General features: G+C 33.9%; 1 protein-coding gene across 1 annotated transcript; it reads right to left on the bottom strand.

Moving 5' to 3' along the window:
* Positions 1 to 12648: 12648 nt before the first annotated feature.
* Positions 12649 to 14082, bottom strand: LOC145001193 (elongation factor 1-beta 1-like). Its single transcript, XM_078960550.1, has 6 exons — positions 13901 to 14082; positions 13692 to 13811; positions 13394 to 13487; positions 13191 to 13305; positions 12990 to 13103; positions 12649 to 12895 (listed from the first exon to the last, which is right to left on the bottom strand). The coding sequence occupies exons 1-6, from the start codon at positions 13987 to 13989 to the stop codon at positions 12732 to 12734; spliced, it is 696 nt and encodes a 231-aa protein (XP_078816676.1). The 5' UTR covers positions 13990 to 14082; the 3' UTR covers positions 12649 to 12731.
* Between the last annotated feature and the right edge of the window lie 661 nt (positions 14083 to 14743).

The raw sequence follows: 14743 nt of genomic DNA on the forward strand, positions 1-14743 counted from the left end.
TGTGACCTTCATTTTCATTTTCATTTTTATTTGTATTTTTATTTGTATTTTTATTTTTATTTTCCTCCAACAAAGTTAAATTAATATGTATATTAATTACAAAAAGTATAAAGTATGGAATTATAAATATATAATATGATTTAGTAATATTTTATTTCATGTGTTTTGTTTTGTATTGAAAACCATTTTATTATATAAACTAAAAGATTAACTCTTTCAAAGGGTATGAGGAATCGTTTTAAATGTATGCTTTTTTATTATTTGATCATCTGTTGGTTATTGATTGTTTTTGGATAGTCAATTTATGCTATTTGAAAGGCTTTTGATTATCTACTATGGTTTAAATGATTTTGTTTTTTTATGTCGACATGTATGATTTAAAAGATTTTGTTTTTATGTCGACTACTCGACTAGTATGGTTTTAAGAGATTTGTTTTTTAATTTTTAATTTTTTTTTATGTCGGCCTTTTGAAATAAGAGATTTTCTTACACTAATTTGAGAAATGTCTTCCATTTTCATAAAGTGTAATTTGGGTTCACGTCTATTTAATGTTTTAAAAACCGGTTTTTTAGTTGAACCGGTATAATTACCGTTTTCCAATTCAACCGGTTTAATTGATTTGATCGTCGATTCAACTCCTTCTATAATTTTCATATTTCCCTATACGCACATAGACACCTATGAGTTTAAATATGAAACATATATATAAATACAAGTTGAAGATCAATCCACTTTTTTAACCGACGAATCTAAACTATTCATAAACTAAGACTTAATTTCACTTATGTTCATAACGAGATTTGAACTTTCAACCTCAAAGAATAAAAGCAATACAAGATACATTAAAAAACACATAGCCATGAGTTTTACATCAATCCACATACATCAAAAATAAAATAACATATGATACGAAAACAAAATATAGTTTTAGATAAATACAAACACACTAAAAAACTTCATAATAATTACCATGCGTTTTTATTCAAAGAAATCTAAGTCAATATGAAAAAAATACCAAAGTTTGTTATGCAAAATGATTCATTTCCATGTATTTTTATTTAATTTAACCAATTTAATCATGTTTTTGTAAAAATTGTCCTGTTCATTCCGGTTTAGAAATAGATATAAAATCGGTGATAATTGAACCGCTCCCTTCTCTGGTTCCCGATCCAACCGGTTTTTAAAACATCACATCTATTACCAAAACATATTGTGACATCCCCAAAATCTCGGCCAGAAAAGCCCAGTTTCATTTATGCTTTTTAAATATTTTTAGAGTAAATCATTTTGATTTAAAAGAGATGCGGAATTTGTTCCCAAAAACAAAACATGATAAAATAGATTTTTATCAAAACATTTCATATAGAAATATAATTTTATTTCATAATCAAAAATCGGGATGTCATGTTCCGATACAGATCATAAAGTATAAACGATAACATTACAAATCATACAACAAATATATACATATACATACTTGTAAACAAAACAACTTGATGATTCATCTATCTTATGCCCATGCGCCACTTCCTGTAATACAAATAAACTGAGTGGGTCAGGCTTGGGGGCCTGATGAGTATATATGGTTTTCAACCCACAATAAATAATTATATTTAATTTCAACAATCAACAATAACTCAATTACCCATTCCCGTTATCCTCACTTTACGTCCCTAAAAACAATATCTATTATAAGGAACCTAATTTAGGATTTTCATCGGAACGGACATTACTGCAGAGGGGCTTCCTCACAATAAGTGTCCTAAAGGCAACCATGTGGGGGATAGAGTACACCGGTGAACACATCGTTCACAACACCTACAGGTTATAAGTCTGCTAGCGTTCCACATGACTGTCTAGAATAGTCCGTGGTCGTCATCCATACTCTGCTGAATGACTAGAATAACACCATCAACGAGGCCTCTCATCAATTTATTTCATTGCGCACCAACTGTCTACCCATGTTCTACCCAACATATTAGTAGATAAAAATATACATGTTTTATACATAATTTAAAAGAAAGACTGTATATCATGCTTTTTCAATACTCCATCCAAATAGCAAGTATTATGTAAACACATAATAAGAAATTTCAAGGAGAATCATATAAGTCTATGTGTTAGAAGGTAATAATAATACCCTCACACAACCCATATTCTTAAATACATTCAACGATTACTTATATAATATCGTGTATTGAAAGGGTCTATACACTCACTTGATCAGAAGATGATCAGGCAACACTACGACTTGTAGAAGTAGTATTCTTCGGTAGATCTGGAAGATCTTCATAAAAACTAGGCTCCTCGCGGACAGGGCTTCGGTTTGGGAATCTCATTTCTAGGGATCCTCGGGCTTCGGAACTTGCTTCGGGGCTCGGGAATGATATCGGGTTTTCGGGGTATAATTGACACGCAAATCAAGGAAAAAGCTAGAGAGGAAGTAAGAATTTGGCAAAAGAATTAGGCTACCTTCGCATGCCCTTTTATAGGTGCTGAACCTCGCATTACGCTGGGCGTACTCCAGATAAGGCTCCACATGGCGATGTTTTGGTGGTGAATCGTGGCTCGTTCTCGGACCGCATACAACCGGGGTACGCTGGGTGTGCACAAGGCTACGCTGGGCATACCCTTCGGATCAGGTTGATGACTCCTCGGATATTATCTGATTTAAGATTAAATAAATAAATATTAATTATTTAAAAACTTCAGAAATTCATATCTTCATCATACGAACTCCATTTTCGACGTTCTTTATATCCACGCGTAGGTGAGACTATGCTCTATAACTTTCGTTTAGACTCCGTCGGTTAATTTTGACTTCATTTTTTTTTATTTTTTTAGTAGGTCGGTACAGAAAAACTTTGTTAGAAATTCATAACTTCTTCGTCTGACGTTCGTTTTCGTCGGTCTTTTCACCAATGCACTACTATCAACGAGATCTTCGATTCTCGTTTAGAAAGTTTTGGCTAAAACTCGCTCGATCTCAATTCGAACTTTTGGGCTGTCTACTACTAAGCTGAAACTTCGAAAAATTATAACTTCCTCATACGAAGTCAGATTTAGGCGTTCTTTTTATGCACACTCCCGGTTCAACATTATCTACGTCTTTCGTGTTGATCACTAAGGCTAAATATCACTCCTTCGTAAATTCACTATTTACGTCACGCTATGCCACACCGGTTTTTGTAGTGAAACTTCGACAGATCATAACTTCTTCGTTATAACTCGGATTTCGGCATTCATTATATCTCCAGAATCCTTGTTTCAACCACTACATGTTCATGCAAAGATATCGGGCATATCTCACACTTTAATTTTGACGCTTATTTTATTCTTAATTCATTAAATTATAATAATTAAGAAAATAAACACATAATTCACATAATTCACAAATAATACATTCTTATTATTTCAAATTGGGTTACAAAGGTTAGCCTAGACTATTACATTGCTAAAAATAGCAAGCCCAGAAACACAGGCGTTACACATATTTATTAGAAACTCAAATATTATAAATAATATACTATGTTATAACTCTTGGACACCATGGTTGATAGAAAAAAGGCACATTATTGATAATTCAAAAGTGTAATAAGCAAATGACGTCCAACCTAGCCAAATTGATGTGTGGGGTTTTATATCCATGTGTGGCTGAGGTTCTGGTTTCAAACCTTGGGGGATACCTATGTGGGAAATTTTTCCCTGGAGATCCCTATGGGGCTGGGTTTGCCCGCTTATGCAGAGCTCGAACTCGGGGTGCATGTTGAAATATTGTGTATAGGTTTCCTTTAATTCATTTGTCGTTTCCAAGGATATATGTTTCGTATGTAAGTTTATAATCATTAGTTAAAATTAATATATAAACTGGTTTGAATATCCTATCGACGTTCTGCATGTGTAGATATTTGATAAAGTCATGAATTTGCACAATCATCATACATACTTATAGAACTAGTATTTTTTCTTGAATCTCATGCATTTGAAACCCCCTTTTTTAAATTCCTCAAACCACATTTATTTGAAACCCCATTTTTAATTAATGCAACTTAAAAGTTTTTTTAATTATGATTTAACACTCAAAAGTTTTAAAACTTATATTATGTTTAATTAGCATTCAGTGAAAAGTTTACTATAAAAATGTCAATCTTTTGGGAAGACACGCATACAAATCATATACAAATTTTAGAAAGAAAACAAACTTAAATGTTTTTGTGTTGGGTTGAGGTCTTATGACCTCTTTTGGAGATATGCTATTATATTAGTGCTTTTAACACTCGGTTTCGAATCGCTTCATTATTCGGGGTCGTGACCCGAATCATCAGTTATCATAAGGCTTCGGGCCTTGGGTGAAGAGAGGAACACCCTTTATCATCTTGGTGTGTTCTTGACCTTGTGGAGTGCATTTTTGGTAGTTTGGTGCCTTTGAGGGAAGAAGAAGAAGTTAGTGAAGGAGAGTTGTTGTAGTTTGAGCTTGAAGATCCGGGTTACCATCATCATTTGGCACTCATTTGAGGTATAAAGCTCAGAACTTGCCTTGTTAATGCTTAGATCTCCTTTATTTGAGTTTTTGGACATTTTTGGTCCTATAGATGAGATCTTGTGGATTATTGTCATTTATGAAGTTAGAGTTGCTACTCTTGGTGTTCTTTTGGTCCTAGAGTCATAAAGTTGTCGTCTTTGAAGCTTTGAACCATCCATGCATGAGGTTGAGTTCATTTTATAGAAGTAGTGGGTGTTATTTCGAGATTGGGTTTATTTGGGGCATGAAAAGCCACCAAGTTCATGACTTTATGGTTTAAGATACTTCATATGACTCAGATCAATTATTGGGACCCTTAGACTTAAGGATTTAAGAGCTTATTTGTAAATATTGCTTAATAAGTGAGTATGTTGGACTTACAAGCTCGTACGCGCAACGTACAAGTCATGCAACCTGTACACTTAGCATTCAATTGAGTACGCCCCGTGTACTCAATGAATTGGGCTTTACGTCTTTTAGGCCTCGTTTGGGATACTTTCATGGACATTGTTGTTTTGGGCCTTAGTGGGTCATCTTAAATCGAACCTTTAGGCTATGGGAGCATTATTGGGACTTGGGCTAAGGCCCATGTGAAAGAATTGGGCCCAATTGGAAATTAGGCCATGGTATGGGCCTTGATGGGTTGTTTAACTTATGGGCCCATTGGATTGTGGTTAAGGGCTTCATTCTTGACCAAGCTATGTTGGGGGGTAAAATAGTCTTTTTAACCCAAGTAGGAATATTTGGTTAGGATGTAGATCCCAAATGTTAATTAGTTTTTATTTGGCAACTGATAGCTCGAGGAGCTGTAGGAACAACAATCAAGGATCATTCGCTTCATTAAGCTTTACGAGGCGAGTTTCCTCACTGAGTTTAGCGGGTCTAAGGCACCAAGGCCAACCCTTGACTGGTTATGGTGATATACTTGTTGTTTGTGCTATACTTGTATGTTCTTGTATATGTATGTTTATTGGGATGTGCCCGTATTGCGAGTGTGGGTGGGGCCCATGTCTCATTGGGCAGGGGCACGTTATGTGAGTGTGGGCGGGGCCCTTATCTAATTTGGCGGGCCCCGTTATATGATATGTTTGCTATGTGGTATATGGGGAACTTACTAAACTTTGTGCTTATTGTTTTTAGTCTATGTTTTAGGTACTTTCGGTTCCAAGGGGAAGAGCTCGGTTTGACTGCATCGCACACACCATATGGATTCTGTTTATGGGACATACTCTGATTTTCATGATGTTTGGCATATTTATTTGTTTGGGATGTATGAACAATGTTTGGAATACTGTTTTTACTTAAATCAAAAATGAAAATTTTGGGTCATAATTAGAGGTGCACAAAACCCGAATCTAATCTGATCCGATCCGGTTTCACTTACGTCATCAAAAATCCGATCCGGTCAAAATTCGATCCGGTTCCAACCAAAATCCGAATCCGATTTATTCCGATTTGAAACCGGCTTAAGCCGACTTTAGTGGGTTTTAATCGGATTTTGGGGTGGATTTGGATCCGGTTTTTTGTGAATCCGGTTTACGATCCGGTATCAAATCCGGTTTGGAATATAGGATTACGATCCGATTGAAAATCCGGTTTTAAATTCGATCCAATCCGGTTTGGTCAAAACTAGTTTTGACCTAATCCAGATTCGGATTGGATCTTATTTTGAATAGTGAATCTGGTTTTTGTGTGCATCTCTAGTCATAATTTTTGGATGTTTCAATTTGGTAGTTCGGGTCTTTATGAATTTTGTTTTTTTTTTTGGGAAGTCTTAGGGCGATGATGAGTTTATAGAAGTGTACAACTTCTCGTTACCTTTTTGCAGATATAAAGAACGTCGGCAATGGACTTAGAGCGAAGGAGTTATGGCCGATTGAAATTTAAGTGTTTTGGAGGTTGGTCAAGTACGCGGGGTGTAAAGGGTGAATTGATCGCAACTTCCTTTTTAGTACACCGGGCATACTAAGGGGTACACGGGGTGTACTCCCATCAGCTAAGAAACTCTTATTTTAGGCTCTTGTTCGTATTTAAGCTCCTCTTATTCTTTGAACCTTGCCTCTTATCAGTCTCCATACCTCCTAAACCCTAATTTCGAATCTTGGAGTTCTTGAGCTATTGTGAGGGAGTGTTCTTGAGCATTTTTAAGAGATTGAAGGTTGTTGAAGGATCATCACTTCGAGTGGGGCTTGTAGATACATAAGTTACTCACCTTTTTCATGCTATTGAAGGTAAAAAGCTCTCATCTTGGCATCTCTTTGGATAGATCTTGTTTGGGGTGATTTATGGCACATTTTGGTCCCTTTGGTTTGTCTTTATGAGGTTGAGCTTTCCCCAAGAGTTTAGACACTATATCTAGACGTTTTAGGTGTCCCAAATGCATAAAAATATAATATTGATAGTTGATATCAACCCATGCATGTGTACTAGCCCCTTTGTTGAAATTATGGATAGAGTGAGTATGTTGGGCCTCCTTCCTAGTATGCAGCGCGTAATGAGTCAAATCGAGGTACGCTGAGTGTACCAACTGAGTACGCGGGGCGTATCCAATCTGTTGGGTTTTCTTGATGTGTTGACTTTTTGACCTAGGACCATTGACCAGAAGTTTGACCTGGGTTAACCATTGGATATTTTAGGCCTTTTAGGATATTGTGCCTTCTCAAATTAGGCTCATGATGGGTTGGGGCCCAATTTGGGTATTGGGCCTTGTGGTGCTATTTAAGGTATTACGCTTATGATGCAAGTGGATTAGTCCTTGGATTTTGGCAAAGTAAGGAAAGGGTAAAGTGGACTTTTACCCTAAATGTTGGTCATTGGGCTAGAGTTCTTGTTTGATTTGGGAACCAATTATTGATGGAATGTTATTTGTTGTTGTTAGTGCGCGGATTTCGATAGCAGCAGCTCGAGTGTTCGGTTATCTGGAGTCTCCTTACTGTACTATGCGTCGAAGGCACCAATGTTAACCCATTGACTTATGTATTATTGGAAGACCAAGGGGTGGCCCTTAGCATTTGTATGAAAGACCCGGAGGTGGCTCCTGGCAAATCAAACCCGGGTTCGGACCCTAGAAGTTAAGTAGATAGTTAGTTGTAAACTGTATACTAGTTGTCTTTGTGATGCTTGCATGGAAGACCAGGAGGTGGCTCCTGGCACTTGTCTGTGAGACCTAGGGTTTCGACCCTTAGTCTGGAAAGGAACGACCATGATACGAATCGTGGCATAATGACAAGACTGTGGTTCGCACATAGCACTTTCTATGACATGTATGATATTATGGTATATGGTATTTTTTGGGAACTCACTTAGCTTTGTGCTTACAGTTTATTGTTTATGGTTTTAGGTACTTTCGGTTCAAAAGGGAAGGACCCGACTTGATCACAGCGCATACATCCATGTTTTTCCGCAACTTAGTGATTTTGGGATTGTACTCTGATAACCGTTTTATTATGATATACTTATAAATGTTTGAGTAAAAGAGAATTGGTGTTTTGAGTATATTAAAAAATGAATTTTTTTACCTTGTGGTTTTCGGGACGTTACAATTTTCTTGTGAGTGTGGTTTCAGCTTAGATCCATCATGAACTTTAGGGGAAGATAGAAGGAAGCGGGAGAGGCTGTTGCCTCCATTGCTCACTGGAAACAGCCACCTTTGGTGGTTTCTTTGGTAGAGAAGAAGAAGAATAAGAAGAATAAGAAGAAAAATAAAGAAAGAAAGAAAGAAATTGATGATCCAATTGTCTTCTAGAACTGCAACCTTTTCCATCATCTAACATTTAGTTATTAATGTACTTTGAGTTTAAGATAGCAAGTTATGTATGTTTATTTGCAACCTTTTCCATCATCTAACATTTAGTTATTAATGTACTTTGAGTTTAAGATAGCAAGTTATGTATGTTTATTTGGGTTAGTTCATAGGTAAAGGGTGAATGTTTCAATTTGGCTGTCAATTAATTGGTGTACTTTTGTTGGATTTAGAAGCAATGTATTGCTTCAATTATTCATGTATTTATATATGTATTGATGTATTGATTTAATTCATCATTCATTTATGTGTATTATTGAGAGATAGATGGTGAATTTTTAGTCACATGGATGACCATTTAGTCTATTAAACATGTTCCAAAAGTGCAAGACAAGGTGATATCACACTTATGACGTCTAAACATGCATTAAAATAACCTTCTTGATTTGTATGCCTAATTCCCGACATCTAATAAATTTACTAAAGTTGGTCAATGATAGTATAAATGTTCTAAAAACTCAGATGAATCCTAATACCCAACATCTAATAATTTTTATGAATTTGGCGAATAATAGTACAAAGGTTCTAAAAATTCAGACGAATCCTAATACCGAAATGTAGGACTTTGGGAAAATTCGTTTAAAGTTTCGTGATTTATTCATTTTAGATTTGACAGATTTCACGACTTTGTTAAATTAACGGGTTAAAATATTGTGATTATGAAATCAAATATTAGACATGTGTTAGAGTCCAACAACGTTCTCAAAATTTCCATATGAGGTTTGCAAATACCTCAACGGATCAATTCGGTTTTCATTTATTAAGAAAATGAGTATTTTACTGATTTGGTTTCTTAAAACGATCGTAAGTTCTGTGCATACAGCCTCCGTTTTTTACGTTCTTTATATCCACAAAGTCTTGAGAGCATAATCTATCAAATTTGATCATAAATTGGTCCTAAACATACTTTATGCAAAATTTTATTTTTAACGTCACAAATAGAATTAGTTTTTGTCACAAATAGATGGTTGTTTGAGTAAATTAAGACATTCTTAAAGTATTGATGAGTATAATATATTTAATATATTTTATAAACATAAAATTACACAATTTTGGTATTTTACACATATTGGTTCGCGGTGGTTTGACCGTCAACGTTAACCTATTTTTACCAATTGTTATATCTTGTCTTTAAACGAATTTTCTAGAATTAATTGTGATTTTTAAAAGCCAGGACACAATGCATTATTTTTACGTGTATAAATTTATACCCCATAAAAACTTTGTTATGACCAAATCACTAATAATGTGGTAGAACCTTAAAACATTGGCTCTTAAACCACTATTTGCTTATGATGATCATTAGAGCACCAAAGCAACAGAATCACGAAATATAAAACTTGATCATCATATCTCACTAAGGATCTTATTCTAGTGACCTTTTATCAACAAAAACTTAAATCCTAGAAGTATGGATCGAACCAATACCTTACTTGTGTATGTGAGTTGATATCTTTAGTTGTCTTGGATGAGGGAAAACTAAAACCAGAAGTCTTATAATGTAGTTGCGCCCCAATACAATAACCAAGCAAAATGACAAGTCATTCTCTTTGTTGTAGCAAAAACCGAACCCAGAAAATATTGTTGTCCAACAAAGAGAAGTAGTGTTTCTGGGTCCTTCAGAGCTTATCTAGAAGATCCAAGTATTCAGAACGTTGGTATGGGTGTTAGGAAGTTGTTGTCCAATAAACAAGACATTTCGACCGTTGGATCTCCAAGAATTAACCAAACAATGTAGCTCGATCTTTAAAATCGGGAATTAAAGAGATACCGAGAGGGGAGTAGGGGAAATAAGGAGAGAGGTCGATTCCTTCTTGGCCAAGCCTTGGGTTTTATTTGATGCACAATATCTTCTAAAATTTGTATATTTATCCATTTATTTAAGAGATAAATGTATACTTACCAATTCAAATATAGAATAATTACATTTCGACCCTTTAGTTTCTTTAGTTAAAATTAACTCACCATTAGGTGACGTGTTAATAAATTAGTCTCTCTAATTTTGTTTGTCGTTTTATGTTTAAATCATAACTTGTGTGTAACTTAAAGTACCATGTTATTTATATCATTAACTTGTTGAGGAAATACGATGTTACCCTTTTCAATTTGTAATTTAAGAGGAAATACAATGTTACTCTTTTCAACCGTGACATATTTTATGGTAGAATGTGTATCCTTATGGTAGCTTGTAGCCTTGTATGTCATCTTTAGTGTATCCAAATTGTATTAAAGTTACAATATCAAATTGATATAGGTACATGGGTTTTGGCGCAATATCTTTAACACTTCCCTCATCAAGAACAAGTTGACGAAGAATGGAATCATCACTCTTATCTCCCACATCAAGCTTATGCACCCCACCATCATCTCCATCACCTCATTTATGAGCCCCACCATCATCTTCTACAAGTAGATATAGAACCAACCACCAACTTCCATAACTAGTTTTAGGTACCCCAACATAAACTCCTAGAACATCAACTCCATTAAGAAACTTAAATGCAAGTGAATTTATAGAGATTCACCTATAAATTATTAAAATGTTGAAATAGTAAATAAAATTTTGTAAGTGAATTTACTGAGATTCACCTATGAATCTACTCACATAAAACCAAATTATCGATCTAAAAAGAAAGACATGTATATATACATGTGATTATTTATTTGAATTCGCATGTTAATTCAATGTTAGATGAATATGAATAGTTTACTTGTGAATGATCAAAATATTAAAAACAAACTTTGGAAATGAGTTTACTAACATTTACATGTGAATAAGAGTTATTAACCATCTAATATGAGACATGTGTGCATGTGAATATTTATTTGAGTTAATATGTAAATTCAATATATCATATCAATGATCCCCCCCCCCCCCCCCCCCCCCACACACACACACACACACACACACATATATATATATATATATATATATATATATATATATATATATATATATATATATATATATATATATATATATATATATATCATTCAACATTCGTTAGTTATTACATGATTCTTGTATACGATGAACTTTACATCGAATGTCGAGTATCAATAATTTATATGTTAATGATTAATTAGTGAATGATCAAAGATTATTATTAAAAATATATACAATAATCACTCATGTGAATTAGCTTTTGTAAATGTTAGGAGCAATTTATATTCACATTGTGAATGTGAATGTCAACAAGTCGAAAAAAAATATATGTTTTATATACCGATATGGAGTTTTGTTTGTAAAGCGTAGAAAAAACTATGAATTTTAATGTTTTTGTTTTATTCAAAAAAAAAAAAAAAAAAGCTATAAACAATTAAAAACAAAAGTTAGCAACTCTTCAATCTATCATCTATTCGTTACAAACATATGAATGATTATGTTAAAATGTATAAAAATAACATCTACAAAACAACTTTTGAGAAACTGGACAATAACAATCGTTTTTTTTATTTAAAGTTCCAAAACGTGTCTACAATTGATCATTAACTAAATTACAATCCTAAGTCTAAATTCTCTATGATAAAAGTGGTAAAGTTGCATCTTTTTGCATCTTATTAAATCATTTATTTGATAGAACAATTTATATACATACTTTCAATCGGAAAAATTGTACAAAAACTCTTTGGTATTACATGGATTTTCAGACAAACCACTAACTGTTGTCATATTAACTTGTTATGTTGTACAATTGGGACTAATATTGAGTCCTAGCATTCATCACATGCTAGTACTCAATAGAACAAGATTGTTATTACTAAAAAGATTAGGAAAAATAACTTAAAAGCCCAACGAAGTTTCCAAACCATTCAAAAAACTCTAATCATGTTTTGTCTGTTCAAAAAAACCCAACGAATTTAATCTTTTGTCCAAAAAGTCCAACAAAGTTTCAAACCATTCAGAAAATTCCAATTTTGTTTTGTTTAAGTTCGTTGGGTTTTTTTTGAAAAGTCAAAACATGATTGGAGTTTTTTAAACGTTTTGGACACTTCGTTGATCTAACAAGTCATTTTTCCGATACGGTAATAAGCCACGTCATCTGTTTCTCTTATTTGACTTTCGAGAAAGTGTAACTTAGTTGGGTTTTTTAGATAAAATGTTAAGTTTGTTGGGTTTTTTTGAAAAGACAAAACATGATTGAGGTTTTTTAAACGGTTTGAAAACTTCGTTGGGTTTTTAAGTCATTTTCCCAAAAGATTATACGTTAAGATTTACAAACATAAGTACTCAAACAAAGATTGATTGGAACTTCATCATTTTTCCATTAAGTTTAGATAAACTCAAAAGCTAGCAAAACCAAAACCAAATCAAAATTCAAAGTAATTAATGAAATTAAAACCCCAAACACTAATTAATCGAAGCAAAATTGTTGCAAATCAAATGATAACATATAGGCTGAATTTTAGATTTTGTTGAAGGCAACAATGTCACAACTCTGCACATACTCATTGATGGGCTCCAGTGTAAGCCGCTCCTCTATCAGAGTATCCACCGAAACAAGATCATCCACAATCGTCATCATAATCGTCAGCTTCTTGATCCCATACCCAACTGGTACAAGTTTTGCTGCACATTGTACAACAATTTCTAATTACATTGCAATTTTATATGTCTTGATTTGTTGTTAATTAGATCGAGAAATTAAGGAAAGCGTACGTACATGCACCCCACAAAAGTCCTTCCATTTCAACACTGCGAACAGCTTCCTCAAGCTTCTTCATGTCTGTCTCATCATCCCATGGCTTTACATCCATAAGAACAGATGATTTCCCACCTGAATCACAATTCATTTACCAAATTGCATTTTCATATTGTCGTCAAAAGTTATATCAAAAAAAAAAAAAAAAAAAAGGAAACTCGCTTTCTTTCTTCTTTGTTGATGCTTTTGCTTCATCACGTGCTTCAGCTGCCTTCTTTTCCTCCTCTGTCTCGTCACCAAAGAGATCCAGGTCATCATCCTCGTCAGCAGCATCTTCCTGAATTATCATTATTTCGTTCTTGTAAATTGACATTTTAAAAAAATTAAATAAATAATAAAAATAAACATCCATACACATTACACACCTTGGCAACTCCATTGGTAACTCCATTGACGAGAGCAGCTTCTGCTGATGGAGCTTGGGAAGAAATTCTCACTCCAGCTGCTTTACCAGGGAAACTGCAATAAATAAATAAGGATACAATCATACAAAACTAAGAATCCACATCACTAAGAAATTGACATCGATACTAATTGATATAACGATCATATCATACATATTAAAAAAAAACGTTTAGATCATATATAATGCGGATCAAATTAAGAACAAACACTGAAGCAACCCGAGTTTTTCAATTACGAAAGTGTGATTATCGGACAAACCTTGTTGCAAGTTTCGAAGAAACGCAATCGTACCACTTGCTGGCAGAGGGATAGAGATCTGCGTTGGGTTTTTCCAAAACAGCAGCGTAAACCTTCACATCATCCTTTGTAATTTGATTCCTGTAACATAAAACGAAATTCAAATTAACCACGAAACATAAGATAAATTAACCTCGAATATACTACGATCGAAAACGATAACTACGAACCCGGAGATGTATGTCTTCCCGGAGAGGAAGGATTCGAGGAATCTGAGGCCAGCCTCGGTGTGAAGATCAGAGAAAGTAATGACAGCCATCTCTTCGATCGGAGTTTCAAGTGAGACAGTGAGGAGATTGTAGGGGAAGAATTGGAGAAATGGTTATTGTTATTCGCTAGAAGAATGCGGAATTTATAGTTACACTGGGAAATGATGATCGAAAAAGTGACGCGTACAAACCCTAAAGCCTCTTCGGCTGATGATAATTATGAGACGTGCCAAATTTTTATTGAGCTATTAAGGAAAAATATTCTGTATGTTATTCACGAAAATAATACATATGAAAGATTAAGGAAAAATAATTAACGATGCAACACAAAATATAAATATAATTAAAGGATTAATCCGACATTTGTTATCAAAAAAGGTCTAAGATCAGCCTAAAAACAAAGTAAAAGTACATTATATAATACATGCATGGCTTTCCCTTGATGATATCATATTTATAATATATGTAATTTTACTATACTTTTTCAAACAAAGTATCTTCTATAGTAGGTGTAATAGTGGTTTTTTATTTAGCAAATAGCATCTATCTTCTAAGGAATTTATTTATTTCGTTGTTGATGTAACAATGTGTTATATAATTTCAACATCGTTAAAGATTAATTTCACTATATTGTAGGTAATCAGTTGAAAATATATTGCTCGAGTGTCTCACAATATTCTCACATAACGTATTACATGCATGTAGCGTTTCGTATGTATTGGAATTAAATATAAATAATTGGAAATATTTCCTCACCTAAGATATTAAATGCACCTAACATCTTAAGTACATATAAATTAAGTT

The sequence above is a fragment of the Lactuca saligna genome, chromosome 6, assembly GCF_052625555.1.
Source record: "Lactuca saligna cultivar CGN05327 chromosome 6, ASM5262555v1, whole genome shotgun sequence".
In the NCBI taxonomy this organism is placed as follows: Eukaryota; Viridiplantae; Streptophyta; class Magnoliopsida; order Asterales; family Asteraceae; genus Lactuca; species Lactuca saligna.